A 22,401-nucleotide genomic window follows, 5' to 3' on the forward strand; every position below is an offset into this window, starting at 1 on the left:
TTGTTAACGATGTTTTGTCCAAGAGGGCATCGACACTCGCTCGATTGCCTAATTGTAGTTTACTTGTGAGAATAACCATGAAACAAAAGGTCATTGAATCAAAAGTATTGGTAGATTCTAATCTCTTGAATTCTCTTTCTTATAAATTCTTAATATTTTAGTTTAGTTTAGTTTAGTTTAACATTAGAATCTATAATATCTACAATCATAGTTTTTAATCTCTCAAACCCTCTTTCCAGTCCTGTCCTTCACATAACATACACTTAAAAGTGGAAGGATACCCTACTCATCATTTATTTATTGAGGGATAATTAGGTTTTGATATGCTTCTGTTTTATTCAACGACCATCATCTATCTACATCATCCATATACCATCTCATCTACATGCACACAAAAAGAGGCAAGGTCAGTGATCATGGGCATGGACATGGATATGAGTATGAGGTATTGGCTCCTGATTTCTTTTTGTATTTGTTAGTGGAATCATAAATCATTCACCTTGAATAAAGTAACTAATTTTATTCCATTTAATAAGAAGTAGTATTTTGTAAAGCTCAAATATGTGCAAGTCAATTCAATATTTGTGTTGTCGTAGATGTCTACTATCATAGCTTTCTACTTGGAAAATTCATGCGTGCCAAGTATGGAGCTTTTAAATTGCCTCGACCAATCATGCACATGATTAATTAAGGAAGAATGAACTGCTCAAGTTATAGAGGTTTATAAACAATTAAAGCTTATTACCAATGTATCAAAGACTTTAATTATATATGCAGGTGAGGGCCTGCCTAACCCTAGCTTACTTGGTAAAAAAAAAACTTATTACCAATGTAGTCGAATTAAATTTCTGGTCTTTTCAACTTTTTTCATTAGATGATTTTGCCTTTGGATCAATTGTCACTCTTGGATTCAAATTGTTTGCATAGTTAGTTGCTAATATGATGTTTAATTGATGACTCTAATTCATGGTGTTGGATGCTCACACTCTTTTTATATGTGAAAACTGAAAACAAGACTATCATTTTCCTGATTATTGGTATCCAAAGGAGTATGCACTAGAAAGTTAACAAGTATATATGCATGATCAGTGAAGATTATGCACTACTGTTTCTGTGGGGTATAATTTGAACATTGATAAAATCTGGCCATTATTTAATTGAATGTGTGATGATGCAGGGAATCATATGAATATGAAATGAAGCCTCTCTGTTTTTCAACTTCAAAATTATGAATGAAGAACATGGATCAACAGAGAAAGCTATCAATACTTGTCGTTAATCTGTGGTGCTTATTAGTCAGATTTGCATATGGTTTCATGTGGCAACATAACTAATGTGGGTGCTTACTATATATTTTTTTTGTTCAAGGTGGTTTGAATTGCTTGGAATTTTTGTTAAGTTATTGTTATACTTTGTAGTGTTGCTCTGTAATTCTTTTCATTGTCTTCTTAGACATTTTTTAAGTTGTCGTATAGTTTTAAAAATGAATTTATAAAAAACGAAATTGGCACATTGTTGTGTGAAGTTATTTATAATTCATAGCATGTTTATTAATAATTCATATCATGTCTAATATCGATATGACGCATCCAGGTTAGAGGTGTAATACGGGGCGGGCCGGGTCAACCACGGGTCAAATAGTGATAGGTCGGGTCGGGTCTAGGGGATACAAATCCAGTGGTCCCCGACAGGGCGGGTTGAAGTATCATGTCTTAGTACCATCACCCGGCATGTTGGGTTAGCTTACGGGGCGGGTTTTAGGCGGGTCATCCGGGTCGGGTGGAAATTATCATTTTAACCCAATTTTATCCAAAAAAAAACTTTCTAATTCTGCAAATAATATATTTCTAATTCACAACATAGAGAAAAAAAAATGGAATCAATCAATAAATAAATAAATAAATAAATAAGTAAAAAAAAAAAAAAAACTTGAACTTGAACCCAAAACCATATCTGTAAATTTGAAATTTTTTTCTCGTGATTTATCATTTGTAAAGTGATTATTTTCCATAGCATGATAAAATGAATATGGAAGCGAGGATCTATGGTACAAAACAATAAAATATAAACTAAAAGAATTCAAAATTAATATAAGGATGAATGATTCATCTTCTCCAAATTCGAAAGTTGAATTTGAACTTTTGATATTTGCCCAATGTTCAAACTTGAATATGTGAAATTGATGTTAAACTCATAAGTTTGTATTTATATCTCTCAAATTCCTACAAAAATTAAAAGAAAATATAAACAAAATACAAAAATATTAGAGTTAGAGTCTTGAAATTGTGCGGGTTAACGGGGTTGGGTCAACGGCTTTTGACACGGTGCGGGTCGGGTGGCTTGACGGGTCGGGTTTGAGCATAGAATCTACACCCATAGCCCGACCGCATAAAAATGGTGGCGGGGCGGGGCGGGTCTATTTTTGGGTCGGTGCGGGTTTGGGTGGCAGGTGAAGACCGGATACCCTACCGGATGATGGGTCAACGTTTTTTTTTACACTCCTAATCCAGGTACATTTAATTTTAGATGTCAAAAAAATAGGGGAAACTAAGCCAATTTTTTTTAAAAAAAATTGATGTAAAATGGTGTGTTTAAACATACGTTTTGGACCACCAACTATAGTTTTTCTCCTTTCGTGATGACATTTTGTTGTAAGATCTGTTCCTCATTAATTTTATTATAATAGTTTTCTGTGGATACTTCAAATAACTTGGCCAAATCACACACACAACAAAATATTTGGTTTCTTTCTTTGCCTTGCTAAAATCTTTAATATATATGAAAGGCTTATTAAAATCTTTGTTAATGAGATGCCAACTTGTGGTTTTAAAACACAATATATGAAAGGAAACTGGAACGATGATCTCTCACTTATGTTTTAGTCCAATTTTGATCTTATAATATTTTTTACTGGAGGGGGAGAGGGGATTTTAGTACAAGTTATGCTTCACAAGGATAAGAAGTCTTTGCTTGGAACTTCTTGATGAACTAATATATAGAAGTTAGCATTACCCATCCCTTATAGTTAGTAAACCAATTTGTCTATCAACGAATGTGAGAGAATCATCAGGAATTTCATATGGAGTGGTAATCTGGCAGAGAGGAAATCTTTTACGGTGTCTTGGGAAAAAACATGCAAACCGTTAGAGGAAGGTGGACTAGGCATTCGGAGACTAAAAGATATCAACCTTTCCATGCTCATGAAACAAGTGTGGGGACTTCTTACAGAGGAGAATGACTGGTCGAAGTTTATGAGAGGAAAATACACAAATCGATCTGGCACCTGGACCAATTACAAGACATCGATAGTTTGGGGGGGCATCAGATGGGCTCTTAAGGAAATGGCTGAACTCCATGGATGGATAGTGGGTAATGGGGCTTCAATTAATATCTGGCGAGAAAACTGGTTACAGCAGAAACCCATTTGCGACTTCTTCCCAGCAGAAAGTGAAGCTATCAAGAAATTCCAAGGAAGATTACAGGAGTTCATTCAGGGTCGGTATTGGGATTTCTCAGGTAACTTCTCACAAGTGCTTCAGGCAATCGGTATTACTCCCCTCTCTCTCCAACAACCTGATGATTCTAAGGAAGATGAAAGAGTATGGCTTTCTGATGGCAAGGGTTTATTTTCGGTAGCAGCAGCATATGAGGACATCAGGAAAAAAACGGTGAAGCATAAGGGTTGTAGGTTCATCTGGAGCGCCAAGATACTCCCTAAAACGCAAGGCATTGCATGGAAGTTAGTAAGAGGGGCATCGAGAACAGATGATCAGTTACAAAAGAGAAAGACGCAGCTTGCTTCGCGATGATGTATATGTAAGCAGGATGAAGAAACTCTTGATCACATTTTGTACCACTATCCTCTGGCAAAAAGAGTTTGGAATCATGCGTGAAATATTTTCAGTATTCGACCATGTATTGAAACCTTCAACGATATTATGCAACAAAGCAAGCATCATAGCGCATTGATCTTGGATATATGGAAAGCTTGCTTGCTGACTTGCATGGTCAGTTTGTGGAAAAATCGGAACAAGGTGATATATGAATAGAAGAAATCCAGTTTTTCGAATATCTGCTTCCTCGTCAGGAGAGCCATCATCAGAGCCTACCACTATTCATCAGGTAATATGAATAATTGCATGACGGACATGAAAGCTCTACACACCTTCAATCTTCCACATAGAGCCAGAAGAGCTCCTCAAATTATCGAATGCTACTGGCTTCCCCCAACCCCTGGGATCCTAAAAGTGAACGCAGACGGAAGCTCAAGGGGAAATCCAGGTATGCAGGCTGGGGAATAGTACTAAGGGACTACAAAGGAGAATTCTTGGGGGCAGCAGCAGGGTGTTTAGGTATTGCTACTAACTATATGGCAGAAACTGTTGCTGTTATTGAAGGAATTCAGAGAGCTTTGGACTTGGACTGGAAATATATATGGGTTGAATCAGATTCTTCCTCAGTGGTTAAAGCCTTTCAAGAGGACACAGTACATTGGAAAGTTAGAACTAAATGGAGGCAGTTGAAAGAGAAAGCCACATGGATAAATGTAATTGCAACATGGCGAGAAACTAACTTAGGAGCGGACAGTTATTCGAGACATGGAGCGGCACTACAAAGGGGGGAAAGTAAATGGTGGGACACAAGGCCTCCTTTCATGAGAAACCTGGAGAACCATTTCACTACCTATTTTCGCTTCTCTTATTGATTTTGGGCTGTAATAGGTGGGTACACATATGATGTTACTCACACTAGACAACTTTTCTCTTCTTATTCTTTTCTTTGTATCTTTTCAATTTATTCTTTTAATCAATTACCTTTTAGCAAAAAAAAAAAAAAAAAAAAACTAATTTGTCTATGGTCCCCGAGTGTCACCAATCTTTTTGACGTTCATAGTCTATGTGTTTGTTTTTTAATTATATGAAGCAATATGCTATCATACTGATGGAAATATCTTTGGCTTAATTTAATGTATGGAAATATCTTTAGAAATATCGACAAGAATGGTTGTATTATTTACTAGATTGAATGTTACTTTTTTGCAGGTTATTAGGCTTGACTGTGATAATATATGAGTGTTGGCTTTATCCCTCACATGAGGAGAGAGAAAAGGAGTTCATTCTACGTGGAAATGTTTGAGCGCGACCTGCGCTCATATTGGCCTTGACCAAGGTGCGACCCGCGCCTATGCCATGGAAGACTTCCAGTACCTTCAGCGCGACCCGCGCTCGACTTGGTCATGCCCGAGGCGCGACCCGCGCCCAAGTCTATTTTCAGAAGAAAATTGGGACCGCGAGTTTGCAATAAGAGTTAGAGTTTTTGGCAAAACCTAACACCCTAAAAACACACGAGAGGCAGCATAAAAGTCAGAGAAAACCCAATCTTGAAAACTATCAAGATTGAGAGATAACCTTTACAGAGAGACAACCCTGTAAAGAGATAAGAGTGATCTAGTAAGGTGAGAGACTGAAAGGAGAGATTGTAATCTTCCTTCCCACTTTATAAAGAACTAGCTCTTGTGGAAGTAGGCACCATTGGCCGAACCATGGTATATCTTTGTGTTGTGGTATGCGTTTAATCCTGCTTTACATTATTATCTGTTGTTTAGCAAGTTAGGCATGTTAGTATAAGTTGTAGTTGATATTTAGAATTTGTCTGGAGTTGAATTGTGTTCAAATATAAGTTATTTATGTAGTGGGGGAATCAATTAGTATTGGTATAAACCCCAACAATGAGAACGTTGTGCATGGGGAGGAGAACCAAGTACCAACTATATATGATAACATATATTAAATTCGGCGCACATAGAACTTTTAAAGCAATTACCAACTCAGTTGCATTATGTACCGATGCCATTCTCCTTCTGCACCATGGTTTATGGCCAAGTGACCATCATGTGTCACACTGATTTAGTTTTTTCTCCGCAAGTATTTCATTATGACTACTAGATCACTATCTACTCAACTTACAAATACCAGTAAGTATTCTTTTGGAAAAGGCTTTGTTACATTATAAGTTTTCATTTGGGATTAATAAGACCACTTACGATAGACTTGAAGGACTTTATAATTGTTGTTTTATGTCATGTTTGCAAAGACATTGCAAAAGGATCAGTAGAAGTTGTTATTACACACTACCTTGAATAATTAATGGGAAATTGGAAAATGGATGCAAATACATTAAACTAACCTCAAAGCAAATGAGGTTGAAAATATTAGCTCGAGTATAGTTTCGCAATTAAAATGGTGTGTTTATCATATCCCTATCGATATAATTGTGAACACATTGGTAAGTTGCTATTCAAGTAGCTTCAATATGATCTTCATTTTGTCGTAAGTAAAAGTTACTGAATAAATTTAATATTCATATCTCATAACTCTGCATAATTATAAATATTCTTCTGAACAATTTGATATAACGGCACCCGTTTGTAGGACGGGTTCAAAAACTAGTGTATTTTTATTTCTTTGGACAAACAAACTTTATTTTATTTCATTGCGTATATCAAGGTGTAGTTTTATTTTATTTCATAGGCTTAAGACTACTATGTCATTGGTACAGTTTTAGACTACTATGTCTTAGTGTTCGTCTTAATACTATGGTGTTGTCTGTGTATGTATATTCTAAATTTTAAAGGTTAAATGGGGCTCGAATAATAGGGAAGCGCGAACATAGTAAAATATGTGAGGGTGGAAGTGGTTTTTCATTGGTATGCATCATTTTTTGGTAACTATATCTTTATTATCTAGTGCAAATAGTTTGGTTTGTATACGAGCTCTGAGTTGGTATTATTTTCGCTTCATTGCTTGATACGAGGTTGGGTGCTATTTCAGTACAATGTTAATGCTACTTGATTATCTCATCCAACAGAACTTCATGTATTTTTATTTCTTTGGACAGACGAACTTTATTTTATTTCATTGCATATATCAAGGTGTAGTTTTATTTTATTTCACAGGTTTAAGACTACTATGACCTTGGCATAGTATTAGACTACTATGTCTTGGGTGTTCGTCTTAATACTATGGTGGTGTCTGTGTACGTATATTCTAATTTTTAAAGGTTAAATGGGGCTTGAATAATAGGAAAGCGCGAACATAGTAAAATATGAGGGTGGAAGTGGTTTTTCGTTTGTATGCATCCTTTCTTGGTAACTATATCTTTGTTATCTCCAGAGATTCTATCAAATGAAGGTTATTACTACATACGAGTGCTGCGATAGGAACTTCATTGAGTTGGTTTACAACTAAAATGCAGGCAGTTCTGAAATCGATGACCATCAAGGGTAGACTGGCATCAGCGTGAACAAACATTCAGGGAGTAACTACTACTTGACTTCGCCTCCCGCTGACTAATCCCCTAGAAGTAGTGGATTAGCCATAGCTAGAAACCTAGATACTATGGTCCTTATGAGATGATCTTAATGATATGGTGTATCTCACTTTATATTGAACTTTCGAAATACATAAAAAAAATGCTAATATGTAGTGCATTATTTCTTGCATGGAGCTTTTAGTCAAATTCTATTTTCTTTTGAGATTGATACCACAATATGACCATTGCTTCTGATATATTCTCTTTACACTGAATGAACCATATATTGCAAGGTTTTCCTAATTTTTGCGCTTCATCTTATAATTTTCTTTGTTCTTTCAATTTAATTTTTTCTTCAGCTCCTTACTTTGTCCTTTTGTGGCATAACATGATGAAACATTACTTTGACCAGTCTGATATGTCTTGGCTTTCTTTTGAGAAGTTTTCATGCCAATAGCTAGATGGTGAAGTTGGTCCTGAAAAGAAAAATCGATTGATTTCTCTACAAGTTTCTTTTTTCCTTGAGTTTACATTGCTTTTTCTTTATGTAACTGTCAAAGATGAAGATGACAATAGCCTGACAGTTGAATACAGAAAATATGGTCCCTTATCTTTGCAGATGAGAATGAGTGCTAGATGAGGTGGTGTTTTGGCAAAAGATTGCAAGTTTGTCATTAAAGCAATCAAGAGCAAAAATTGTGATAAGAGACTTATGAACTTTGACTTTTCATGGAACCATTTTGCTACTTAATTTTTGCAACTTTTAAGGTATATTGAGATTATATTTTCGAAATCCATCATCTAAATAGGTAGCCATCCTGAATTTTATACAGTTGTCATATCATTTTTTTTTTGCATTTATGTTGTTTGATTTAGTTTCATTTTTGAAATATCGGTCATTGTTATTGAACAGATCGAGTACATACAAGGCTTAAGTACCACATGATAATTAAGTTAGTAATTTCCTCATTCTTCTTTATTGTAATTTTCTTTTATTCTCAGAATCAATTTAATATTTCCATATGTTCCATCAGAAATCAAATTTTCTGTTGCGTTAATGTATTTCTAATCTTAATTAATATTTGCATTTATAGTTCCATGTTCACACTGGCTGTACAATTCATCTCTTATCAACAATCATTGCTCAAGGGTCTGTCCTAACCTTAACTCTTTCCACCAAAAAAAATGTCGAGGGGAGAAAAAATATAGGGCAGGGATAAGAGTTGGGCTTTGGCCTGGGATTTAGGTACACAATTACACAATACTTGCAAATTAATATTAACTAGAGAAAAAGTGTGCAAATACTCATGCCTAACCAATTCCAATCTACTAGAAAGAATAACAGCCAATGGATTATTGCGTAACTCTGGAACTATCAACAGCCAATAAATAACAGCCATTGGCCAATGAATAACAGCCAATATTTGCTGTTACACAATTACCCATGCGTATGCCTAACCACCTCTCTAGTTAATATTTGATAGTTGATATTCCGTTTTTCCTAATATTAACTATCAAATTTGTTGGCACTTAGAACATTATCATTTAGGAAATGATGATTTAGTTACTGAATATCTTATTTGCACTCTAAACCGCTAGAGAGGTGGTCAGTGGAATATGTAAGATATATACCCACTGCATGCGATGCAGACTTCTTCATCACAAATACTTAAAGAAAATCCAATATATGCACGGCTGACTGCTATATACATATTCATGGAGAAGATGCAAATTCACCATATTTTGGTATGTCCACCATTTCATCTAAAAAATGAATGTTTGTATGGTATTTCCTAACAACTGAAAATTATAGCTTGCAAGTTCTCAATGCGTATGTTTCCACTTAGGGAACTTTGAACAAATAACATCACTGGAACTAATCTATTTCTTATTTCTATTCGATGCTGCTTGATTTTCCAACTTCATTTTTCTCATCTCCTCTTTCATATCAGGATATTTTCTTAAACAACCCATGCAGTGCAAGTTCTTTTGTCGAACTTATTTCATTGTGCGGTGGTTTTTAGTTTTTAGATTCAGCACCAGATTGCTAATCTTGAAAATTTTGGATTAGTATAGATGTTTTTTCTTTCTTACAGAGTGGAATTGTGTTTAGTATGTTAAGTAATTTCTTTTGATTGCATTGCAGTAGAAAATTATTGCTAGAGATGGAATGTTTTAGTGTATAGTTGTTGCATGTTACTATGCCTTATAGTGAGTAGCTGCTATATGCAACATATTCTCCAAATAACATGTGCATAAATGATGAAACAACAACAATGTAGGGAACATCTTGGAAGTTGCTTTAGAGTTTAGTCACTCTACGATGCCTAATTAACATAACTATGCTTCCACCAATTAACGTGATGCATTTGCTTTTGTTTGTGTATTTCTCTTTTTCCTTCTTTTAGGATTTTTAGGAATTTCCAGAAATGATTTCTGCAATAAACAGTAACACAACAAACTTAGTCCAAGTGATATTCACGACTTGAGCCATTATTTACATATGTAAAGACATGCAGGAGCCAGAATGAGTTACAAGGAATCATGCTATTGCAGATGTTTGATCGAGGTGCCTATCTAGGCTACAATAACTTTATTTTCGTATCCGTTGGCTGTGATTCTATTTGCATTCTACTACCTTTATTTTCATAAGAAATACTACCTTTAGTGTATAAGGAATACTTTATCTTCATTTCTTTGCATTCAACTACCTTCGAAAATGAACTTCAATTCTAGAGTAAATATGAAGCAACCGTTCGAGTAAATGTCAATGACAAGACATAACTCTTCTATGGATTCCATTCGTTTACGTTAGTTAGAAGCAATTAGAATTGTTTATGTTTCCAACTTGTTGATAAGTTATTTGATTTCAAGTTGGCTTTTGTTTTTTGATTTTCCTTTCTTTTTTGTTGTTCATTAAACAATTGTATGTGAAAGAAAGGACAACACCCAATTCAGTTAATTGAATTCAACTATATTTTTCCTCAAACTGTGTAATTGTTATTATTATTTCATTTGCAATTTGTTTTTGCTTGACTTGATCTAACTACGTGATACGTGAATTTTAGCTAGGGTATCTCTGTGTGAAAGCTTTGATACTAGCATTTTCCATATGATACATCCCTATATTTAAACTGTTTGGTATTGTATGTTGACTTTGTTCCATCCATCAATTGTGTCGTTTATAAGGTACCCCAGGTCCACTGACAACATTGCACACTTGACTAGAAGAATTAAATCTTCTTATGAACCAATGGGACATTATTTTGATGCCTCTAAGTAAATAAAGAGTATTCACATTTTGATCTATTGCTAAATATATGTCCATGAAGCTATTAAGTCCTGGCATAGGTAGTAGTAAAAGCTTACTGGTGTTGGGCATTTGGGAGGCTGGTGTATCATTGGTATGATTCTAATTTGATAACAGTAACCTTAATTTTAGTTGTTTTTCTTTGCTGATCAGGAGTTGTACGTACCAGTAGAGCGCACAACTACTCTATAGGTTAGTTGCATGGACAACAATACCTCAGTCCTGGCGATACAACATAACATGGACTGTGTATGCAAGGCAAAGCAAGAAGAGATCCCGGAATTCTTGATTGCTATTGGTTAGCCCCTCCTTTTGGGATACTAGAAGTGAACAATATTTATGGCCCATCTAAAAGGAACCCATGGGAATGCAAGTTAGGCAACGTTACTCTGAAAAAATAGTGGTGATGTTGAAAGTGTTTATAATGGTTGCTAGGTTGTGGAAACAAATTATGTTGCAAAATTTGTATCTATTGTTAAAGGATTGTCCGAAGCCATTGAGTTGGGATGGGAAAACATCTGGATTGAATCAAATTTTGCCACTGCGGTGAACGCATTTCAATCCATTAGAGCTTATTGGCAGGTGAGAGCAGCGTCGAATGTGCAAACACAAAGTTTGGTGGAATAACATAACATCAGTTTGGAGGGAGGTGAACACTGGTGCTGACTTATGTGCCAGAATGGGTGTTGACTGCTAATTTATATGCAGTATGTGTCTCTCACTAGTGGAAGATTCCTTCATAAACTACCCCAAGAGGGCCTCCTCACATTACAGATCTTTGGTATTATGTACTATAGAATGGTAATCAATAATCATAAACAATTTTCTATCTTTGCCTTTTTCTTTTCTTACAACCCTATATTTAATCTCTTATTTTGCTGTAACTACAATTACTATTTTGGCAATAGTATATATAATTTCTTTGACAGATAGTAGTAGTTGTACGTGTCACATGGGTCAACATTTTAATGGTCGTAACTAATCTCAATGTTCTTCTCAATTAAAATATCGTATGCGAACCAATCTTCATGAATCTTGCCTTTTTTTTTAAAAGAAAATGTATTTTGGTGATCAAAATATGGTAGGTTATGTTCTATTTATCAACTGTTAATGCATATTAGAGTCCTCAACATGGCTTTTATTCAATCTGTTTGATTGTTGAATGGAATAAAACTGCCTTTTCTTCAACGCACAAGAATATCAAAATAAAAGAGGACGACAACTTCAGAACAACATCTATGTCGAAGACACTGGCAATTTCTAATTAATATTATTAAAAAATATTAATACAAAAATACAATCATCCATCCTCAATAATTGAACTCAAGTATATACAATAATTGGTTATCAGAAAAGTTATACCAACCTATTAATTCATATTCACTATTTTTATTGTTTTTCCAATCCTTAGTGATAGTTTGTCTATTGCGATTGGAAAAAACAATGAAGAAAATGTCTTAACAGAACCAGCCAGAATGTCTTTGCGGTTTTGGCAAACCAAACCAATTTGAGTCTTCTAACAATTCACAATGCATGGAGAGCATCAGTTAAGTGCTCTTCGAAATTGAGAATATTAGTGAGACAATAATAAAATGTGTTGTCGACAATTTCTAGCTTGATATGTTACACAATTGCGTTCAATTCATGACTTCAAATTGGATTTTTTTATGGATTACAACATACCGGCATCCACAAAATAAACAACAAAAGAGAAGTGTGTAATCCAACATGTAGTTCCAATTCAAAATAAAATTTCTAAATAGCCAAATAGGCCACACATAATAAAATAATAGGGTGTACCAAGATTAATGTGACAAACAATATAATAAACACGTAACAACAAACTGTGCCTGTGCCGTAGGCACGTGTTATACCTAGTGTTATAAATAATATAAAAATAAAACTTACAACCTTAAATATATTGTTTTATTTAACTTATTATTGAATGACATAATTATTTATATCAATATTTAAAAAGCGACTCATTCGTGCGGTAGATTTGTGTTTTTAATACACATTTTTTTTTAAATAAAATCAATAAAAAAATGTGTGTAAATAGTGAATATCTTAAGAACTGAAATGAATAATTGGAACCGGCAATACCCGCTAGGAATCGATGGTTATGGGTATGGTTCCACAATTTTAAGAATCGCAAATAACCGGACCCAGAACTGGACTGTTGACACCCCTACTAGTTAGTTTCATATACAGCTTTTTGCTATTGGGTACGTGATTGGGTCACTCACTCACTCGCACTCATATTCCTTTGTAAAATCGCAGCATACTCGAAATGAAATACTGTAGTATAAATATAAGAAGAAAAGAAAGGTACTCGAGGCATATTCTCTTCGAGCACCCCTGGGTAGGCAACCAAAAAGCAAGTCGTTCTTTAAGCTCCCAAATTGGTGTTACCATTGATTTTCATCGAAATACGGTAATACATTTGAAGTCGGTAAATCATTTTTTGATCGGCAATAGTTATGGGCTAGATTGTTCTTCAATTTGTGGTTGTGTTAAAGATTTCTTTATGATTTTCTTACTCGCTACTTTGGTGTATGCTATGCCTAATAAGACCTACAATAAACCAAATCTGTAAATAGTTTTTAGTGTAGTTTGGTGTTCCCGTTCTGCTATCTTTGGTTGCCACAGTTGCAAGTTTACACCCACCCACCAGTTTGAGTCCTGAGTTTCTGCTATGGAACAATAGTGTGTGAATTACATCTCTCATCCTTTACGGTGCATGTTTTTGGATTCAATTTCTCCTATTCGCTCGCCTTAATGTATCGATACCTTGGCATAAATTCCAGTTAGGCCACCGCCATACCTCAGTTATGCACTTGGTTGGGGCGTTCTCATTTGGAAGCATCACTCTCACGAATGAGACTTTTGGGTTTTCTATTATGATCTTCGGGTCTTTGTTACCGACCTTCGGGTCTTTTTGGAGGAATCGGGTTGGAGATAGCTACTTCAAATGATTCATCTCAGAGTTAAATTGCATCATGTGGTTTAAATTATTTACCATGCAATTGTTGGAGTTATCCCTCACATAAGGAAGAAGGAGAGAATCCGGTATTATTTATGTGAAGAGGTGTGAGCGAGCACACGCTCAGAAATGGTCTTGCCCAAGGCCCCCTTGGAGAGAAAAAAAAGATAGTTTTTTTCAGGCCTTTTACAAAGCAAGTCTACTGGACTTTTTTGAGAAAAATCAAAGAGGGCGCACGTGCGCTAGAATTGGTTTTGCCGAGAGTGCGCACGCGCTCATGCCTAAACTTGTCAGTTTCTATTTTTGTACAGTAACCGCGAATTTGCAGTTTACTATAAAAACAGAAGTAAGGTTTTGGAAAACCTAAGTCTTGCATAGAAACCCAATTTTCAGAGCAATCAAAATTGAGAGAAAACCCTTGCAAAGAGAAAAGCTTGTAAGGAGAGAGGAGTGATCAAGTAGCGCTCAAATTGGTCTTGCCGAGAGCGCGCACGCGCTCATACCTAAACTTGTCAGTTTCTATTTTTCTATAGTAACCGTGAAATTGCAGTTTACTATAAAAATAGAAGTTAGGTTTTGGAAAACCTAAGTCTTGCATAGAAACCCAATTTTGAGAGCAATCAAAATTTAGAGAAAACCCTTGCAAAGAGAAAAGCTTGTAAGGAGAGATGAGTGATCTAGTAAGGTGGAGAAACTTGAAAGGAGTGATTGTAAAATCTTCCTTCCCATACTTATAAAAAGATTAGCTCTTGTGGAAGTAGGCATCATTGGGCAAACCATGGTACATCTTTGTGTTGTGGTACATTTTACTTGCTTTATATTTCTATTACTTGTTTGTGATAGTTATATCCATAGATTAGGATTGTGGTTGTTAGTTATAGTGAAAGATTAGATTTTCGATTGGAGTAGTAGATTGTCCCAGTATAAGGTATCTTTATAGGGATCGATTGGTATTGTTTTCCCCAACAAGTGGTACCGGAGCCATGTTAGATTAAGCCTAACAAGGTTGTTATCCAAACCTTGCCCAAAAGGTGTTTGAAAAAATTCCTGAGAAAAGGTTTGAGTGGAAATAACTTGTGGAGATGGACCATTCTGTAAACACTCGCATAACTAGTATGAATAGAGCTAACTACACTATTTCAAAAGCTTAGATGGAAGACTTGTTCTATTGCAAGGACTTGGCACAACCTATTGAGAATGGGGGAGTAAAACCAGATGCAATTGTTGTGGCTGCGTGGAGCAAGTTTGACAGAAAAGCAATTGGGTACATTCGACAGTGGATAGATGATAGTGTCTTCCACCATGTATCTCAAGAGACTACCACTTTTGGCTAGTGGAAGAAACTCGAAGACCTCTATGAGAAGAAGTCGGTTGGAAACAAAGTGCTACTCATTAAGAAGTTTTCTAACACGAAGTAGAAAGAAGGTTATTCAATGTCTGAGCATCTTGATAAAGTACATAATACCATCAATTGATCAGTTCAACTTGATGAAGATTGATATGGGTGACGAAGTTGAGGCTTTGTTACTATTAAACTCCCTACCCGACAGTTGGGAGACATTAGCAGTTTCTCTAAATGGAGCCGCTAAGGATGGAATCATGTCCATGGAGATGGCTATTAGGGCATTGTTGAATGAGGAGACAAGAAGGGGTTCATGAAGCAGCTCCTCTCACTCAGAGATCCTTGTCACAGAGAAGCGGCAAGGGAGAGATAAGAGCAGAAAACCATCTCATTCTAGAGGTGATGACAGAAGCAAATCTAGGGGTGAAATAAGAACTCCTAAGACAGAGAGATAATGTTACTATTATGCCACCAAGGGTCACTTTAGGTATGAGTATAGAATACTGAAGAGGGATGAGAATAATAATTGTGTACATGAAGACATGGTAAAGAGGAATGGAAACACAGGCCGAGATACTACCGCACTAGTAGACGATGATCTAGTGGGAATTGTGTCAGATTATGGTAGAGTGCTGTGTTAGTACCTCATGCTAGGATCTAGAGTGGGTGATAGATACAACAGGAGCATCCTATCACGTCACAACGCACAAATGATTCTTCACTACCTACAGCTGTGGTGAATTTGGTGAGATAAAGATGGGTAACAGTGGCATCTTGAAGATTGTATGCATTGGGGATGTTCATATAGAAACTAATGTCGGCTACACCTTGACACTCTAGTATGTAAGACATGTCTTTGACATTCGGCTAAGCCTAATTTCCACTGGAAAGTTAGATGATGATTGTTTTCAAAACTCGTTTGGTAACAGGGTATGGAAACTGAGTAGAGGTTCCAATGTAGTAGCCAAAGGGAAGAAAACTTGCTCCCTTTACAAGACACAGGCTAGTTTGTATAAAGCAGAGTTAAATGTGGCACAAGAATAAGCTTCCTCCAAACTATGGCATAAGAGACTGTGTCATATGGGAGAAAAAGGCATGGAAGTTCTTGCCAAACATATGGCCTTGCCAAACATCAAAAGTACACATTTAAATAGATGTACTCATTATTTGGTTGGAAAGCAACACAGGGTGTCTTTCCAAAAATTTCCTTCTCATAGAAAGGACAATGTCCTTGAGCTAGTACACACAGACTTATGTGGTCCTATGAAAGTAAAGTCCTATGGGGGAGCTTTGTACTTCTTGACTTTCATTGATGATGCGTCAAGAAAAATATGGGCATATAGTCTGAAGACCAAGGAAGAAATATTTGGCTTGTTCAAGACTTTCCATAGCATGGTGGAAAGAGAGACATGAAAGCCTTTGAAGTGTATACGCTCAAATAATGGGGGTGAGTACATTGGGTCGTTTGAAGAGTATTGCAAGAGTCATGGGATTCGTCATGAACAGACCGTTCCCAAGACTCCGCAACATAATGGTATAGCCGAGAGGATGAACCGGACCATTATAGAAAGGATGAGATGCATGTTGTCTCACTCTAAGTTATCTAGAAGTTACTGGGTAGAAACAATGCGCACAGTCGTATATGTGATCAACCTATCACCTTCGAAGCCTTTGAATAGTGATTATCTAGAGAGAGTATGGTCAGGTAGAGATGTTGATTATATATACTTTAGGGTATTTGGGTGCAGGGCATTTATTCATATTCCCAAATATGAGAGATCCAAACTTGATGACAAAGCCAAACAATGTATTTTTCTGGGTTATGGGGATGAGAAGTTTAGCTACAAACTTTATGATCCGATCAACACGAAGGTAATCCGAAGTCAAGATGTTGTGTTCCTGGAAGACCAAACGATAGCAGACTTTGAGAATGGTGAGAAGCTAGAAGCTTTCATTGATGATCTTGTTAACTTAGAACCAGAAGTTTCTACTGTGGAACGTACATAAGGCATTGAGAATGCAGAGAACCATAGGTTCGAAGCTCATGATGATGATCCTATAGCTCATGATGGGATAGAACCTATTGATATAGAAGATGCAGATGAAGTGTATGAACCACCACCTGAGCAAGATGAAGTGCATCTTCCTGAGCCACAAGAAGATGGGGTAAGGAGGTCCGATAGAGAGAGACAAGCTTCAACTAGGTATCCACCACATACGTATATATGTTTTACTATCTGATGGTGGAGAACATATGTACTATCAAGAGGCTCTTGAAGGTACAGACAAAGAGAAGTGGTTGAAGGCTATACATGATGAGATGGATTCTTTGCATAAAAATCACACTTATGACTTAGTTGAGAAACCAAAAGGAAGAAAAGTTTGCAAGAATAAGTGGATTTATAAAGTCAAGCATGAGGAGAATAATTCACATCCAAGGCACAAAACATGCCTTGTTGTGAAGGGATTCGATCAAAGGAAAGGTATTGACTTTGATAAAATTTTCACTCCTGCAGTTAAGATGACTTCTATCAGGGTGGTATTGGGTCTGATTGCAAGTATGAACCTAGAGGTTGAGCAACTAGATGTCAAGATAGCTTTTCTTAATGGAGACCTTGAAGAAGATCTCTACATGGACCAGCCAGAGGGGTTTAAGGTCAAAGGTAAGGAGCACCTAGTATGCAAGCTGATAAAGAGTTTGTATGGGTTGAATTGAAGAAGGCACCGAGATAGTGGTACATAAAGTTTGATTCCTTTATGGTGAAGCATGACTACATGAAGTCTGCTTCCGATCATTATGTGCTTGTTCAGAAATTTCCATATGGAGATTTCATAGTGCTCTTGTTGTATGTGGATGATATGTTGATAGTTGGCCAGAACATCAACAAGATATCCAAGCTAAAGAAAGACTTGAGTAAGTCCTTTAAGATGAAGGATTTGGATCAAGCAAAGCAGATACTTGGTATGTGGACCACTCATGACAGAAAGAGTGGGAAGTTGTGGCTTTCTCAAGAAAGCTACATTGAGAAGGTGTTAAAGAGATTTAACATTGATCAAGCGAAGCCAATCAGTTGTCCGCTTGGTGGCCAATTCTCCATGACCAAAGATATGTGTCCAAAGGGTGAGCATGAGTAGAGTCAAATAGAAAAGATTCCTTATACATCCGCAGTAGGCAGCTTGATGTATACAATGGTGTGTACAAGACCAGATATTATTTTTGCCGTTGGTGTTGTAAGCCGTTTTCTGTTAAATCCGGGTAAAGAGCATTAGGAAGGTGTTAAGTGGATATTGAGATTGATAGGGTTATGTACTAAAAACATTACTTTTGTATATACTCTAATTCTTTATATTTTGAATGAGAATCATATGGGCAAATGTTATACATATTATATATGTTATTAGTTATATGCATGTGTCTAATACTTTATATTGTAGATGATATGGTGTGAACACACAGAAGATCATATTATTAGTACCTTATAAAGTATAAGTAATCTTTCACAACCTAGATGGATTTGGACAAACCATTGGTACGGTTATAGTATAATCTGGTATTAGTCTATCTTGACTATAGGATTACACTAGTACACTTTGTGTGTATTGAACATAACCAACAGAGGTTATTTCTCTTTATACTGACTATATAAGAGAACAAACGCCTCTGTTATTATGGATATTTGTCCTCTTAATCCGGATATAATAACGGGCACTTACGTGCATTGTACATTACTTTAAATCATCAATGAGTGAGATTCATTTGTGAATCAACAAACTCGATGGATTGGATAATAACATTGTATGTAAGGTGTGTTATTAATTATAGAAGGAATCTGTGACCTGCAAGAAGTCGGGTTGATGATGTTCCCTTGAGGAGCTCAAAAAGATTATCATGTAAACCCTGCAGGTGGATTTATTCCGACATGACAATGAGGTTGAAAGGTACTACTCAAGGACATAAGAAGTTGATTAATGTAGTTGTCAGTAACTTGACTTAATCAACGGACATTCAATATCTTAAACACAGGGAGATCAACGAGCATATAATATGGAGCCCATAAACGCTGACACGTAATTTGGGATTAGGGCGGTAGTGCAACAATGACCTTTAGTAGAATAAGTTATTTGTTGACGGACTTAGGCCGTGTGTTCTGGGCGAACATGGGAAGGCCAAGCCCGTCAGGAGGCCCAACCCTAATTTCTCCTCATGGTCCCTATTGTAGCCTATAAATAGAATTTTTTTTCTCTTGGCCGAAAATCACTATTCATCTGGATTAGAAAGAGAGGCAAGGAAAGATAAATCCAAAATTGAATCTAGCTTTGTGAGAAAGAAGGGGTTGGTAGATCGTTGTCCACACAACGTCCAATCCATTCTAAAGGAATATAACAGAAGATCAAGGGGTTGATTTCGGATTTCATAAAGCTTGGATTCTCAGAGATATCAAAGAAGCCGATTCTCAAAGGTATGTTTTCTATCCAAAATCATGAACCCCCATTAATTCCGCTGCGCGTGGGTTTTCGCAGTTTATAGAAATTTGTATTATGAAATAACGGTTCCTACAGAGATATCTCAAGGGCACTTCCAAATCGTGTTTGTGTTTTGGTGGGAGTAAGACCTTACTTGAAGGTTACACAGATGCAGACATGGTAGGTGATGTTGACTCTATGAAGTTTACCTCCGGTTATCTGTTTACTTTTGCAGGGGGAGTAGTTTCTTGGCAATCTAAGTTGCAAAAATGTGTTTCCCTCTCCAGTATAGAAGTCGAGTATATTACAGCCACTGAGTGTTGCAAAGAGATGTTATGGATGAAGAGGTTCTTCGATGAAATATGACTAAAGCAGAAACAATTTGTAGTTCTATGTGACAGTCAGAGTGCCATCCATTTGAGCAAGAATCTGAGTTTTCATTCTAGATCCAAGCACATACATGTGTGTTATAATTGGATTAGTGAAGTTCTCGAAGACAAGCATTTGTGTATTGAGAAGATCCATATCGACAAGAACGAGTCGCATATAATGACCAAAGTCTTACCGAAAGGTAAGTTTGATGTTTGTTGTACTACCGCCGGAATAGTAGCACACTCCTACTGTTGATTTGGGAATGCATGGAGTTATCTCCCCCTCACTGTTCGGGAGGTAGAGATTGTTGGAGTTATCTCTCACATGAGGAAGAAGGAGAGAATCCGGTATTGTTTGTATGAAGAGGTTAGAGTGAGCGCACGCTCAGAAATGGTATTGCCCAAGGCTCCCTTGGAGAGAAAAAGAAGATAGTTTTTTTCAGCCCTCTTACGAAACAAGTCTACTGGACTTTCTGAGAAAAATCGAAAAGGGCACGCGCGCGCGCGCTCGAATTGGATTGACGAGAGCGGGCACGTGCTCATGCCTAAACTTGTCAGTTTCTATTTTTCAATTTATTATAAAAATAGAAGTAAGGTTTTGGAAAACCTAAGTCTTGCATAGAAATCCAATTTTGAGAGCAATCAAAATTGAGAGAAAACCCTTGCAAAGTGAAAAACTTGTAAGGAGAGAGGAGTGATTTAGTAAGGTGGAGAGACTTGAGAGGAGTGATTATAATCTTCATTCTCATACTTATAAAAAGATTAGCTCTTGTGAAAGTAGGCATCATTGGCCGAACTACGGTACATCTTTGTGTTGTGGTATGTTTGACTTGTTTTATATTTCTATTACTTGTTTGTGATAATTATATACATATATTAAGATTGTAGTTGTTAGTTGTAGTGAAAGATTAGATTTTCGATTGGAGTAGTAAATTGTCTATGTACAAACTATCTTAGTGGGGATCGATTGGTATCGTTTTCCCCAACACAATGTGAGTGATTCACAAGTCTGTTCTCTTTTAAAAATATCTGTATATCTTCTTGGAATATTCGCGTGGAATCAGGCTAGAGTGCTAGACGACCCCAATGGCCCAAAACTGCATAGGTGAACCCATTTGTATCAAAGGCACGGTCTTCGGGGCGTGCTGAGACATGGTTCCAAATGCGAGCTGAATTGCACTGAACACTGGAGGCGTGGCCTTTTTTGCCGCGTCAAAGGTGTGCATTAACCATGCCATGTGATTCCGGAGATGATTCTAGAATGTGAGCACAGGGAGCAACTTGTGCCCTTAAATGTGTCATCAGTGTTAAAGGAATAGGTGTTGGTGGGTGTTGGATTGGTTGGTTCCTGTTGTCATGTGTTGTCATGATTACTAATTAAGGCGCAGTTTGAACCATGGCCCAAAATATCGCCGAGATATCGCCGATATATCTCGGTAAATTGGTATATTGATATCGATATTTCCGATATATATCCACCGAATATTGAACCCCTTTTTTTTCGAGATATATCGGAATTTCCGATATGAAAGTTTATATCGCCGATATAATTGATATTTCTGAGATAATCGATATATATCAGTTGACTTTTTGACTAATTGTTAATAACTTAATATTGAAATTTTCGAAATATCCGAAATATCCGAGATATATCGGCGAGATATCCGAGATATATCGGTGAGATATCCGATATTTTAGAAATTTTGGACTGGTCACCAAAAAAACCGAGATATCCGATATATCCGATATATCTCGGTTTTTTGATACACCGATATATTAACCGATATCGAAATTTTGGGCCTTGGTTTGAACAACATTATATGTCTCCATCATAAAATAATTCCTAATACGACTGTCGGAGTGGTGTGGCCGCCCCGCAGCTTGTTTTAGGGGTTCGTCTGTTTTTTCTTGTTTTATTTTATTTTTATTTTTATTTTATATTTTATTTTATGGCACATGATCTTCCCAGACAATTAAATGACGACATACATTTTTTCGCAGCTCTTAGAACTAAGGTTTGCCACATATATTAAAAAGAACAAAGAATACTTTTTCATTTGTATAAAAAATCAAAACAAAAAGTTTTGAAAATATCAGCAATAGTAATCAGAGTTCTATATTTTGAAGCGTTTAGTATACTTATATAAGTTATATGTACCTAATAATTTATCTCATGGCACAGGCAGTTGAAATTTTCATTGAACCAACTATGGTACATTGTACAAATGGGCTACAAGCATCATCTCAAATTCAATTATAATGGTCATAAAGGGCTTGGCCTACTTGTCTTGTTTGTTTTTTTTTTTTTTTGATCATATATATATATATATATATTAGAACCTGTGTGCATGTTAAAAGATTAAATTGGATCTCTCCTTTTCCAATATGTCCATAAGCCATGGTGGAGGTATAATAACAGCATGGGCGTCCATTGAATTGGTAGCTCTATCTCTGATTGCTCTGCACCAATAAGAAATCCATTTGAATCTCTTAACACAAATCCATAAATAGAAGTTATCGAAAAAAAAAAACCCCATAAATAGCAGTTGAATCAAGTTTTGTAAAGTTTTGCATACACATTAAACTTAAAACAGTTTCTGAAAGGTGGTGTCCAATTGAT

The 22,401-nt window shown here is 36.3% G+C and overlaps 1 protein-coding gene across 1 annotated transcript; it reads left to right on the forward strand.

Annotated features, from left to right (window-relative positions):
- Positions 1–4,210: 4,210 nt before the first annotated feature.
- On the forward strand, positions 4,211–4,705 carry LOC147482742 (uncharacterized). The gene has a single exon (XM_086579405.1). The coding sequence runs from the start codon at positions 4,211–4,213 to the stop codon at positions 4,703–4,705; it is 495 nt and encodes a 164-aa protein (XP_086435531.1).
- The last annotated feature ends 17,696 nt before the right edge of the window (positions 4,706–22,401 follow it).

The sequence above is a fragment of the Coptis chinensis genome, chromosome 8, assembly GCF_015680905.1.
Source record: "Coptis chinensis isolate HL-2020 chromosome 8, ASM1568090v1, whole genome shotgun sequence".
Lineage (NCBI taxonomy): Eukaryota > Viridiplantae > Streptophyta > Magnoliopsida > Ranunculales > Ranunculaceae > Coptis > Coptis chinensis.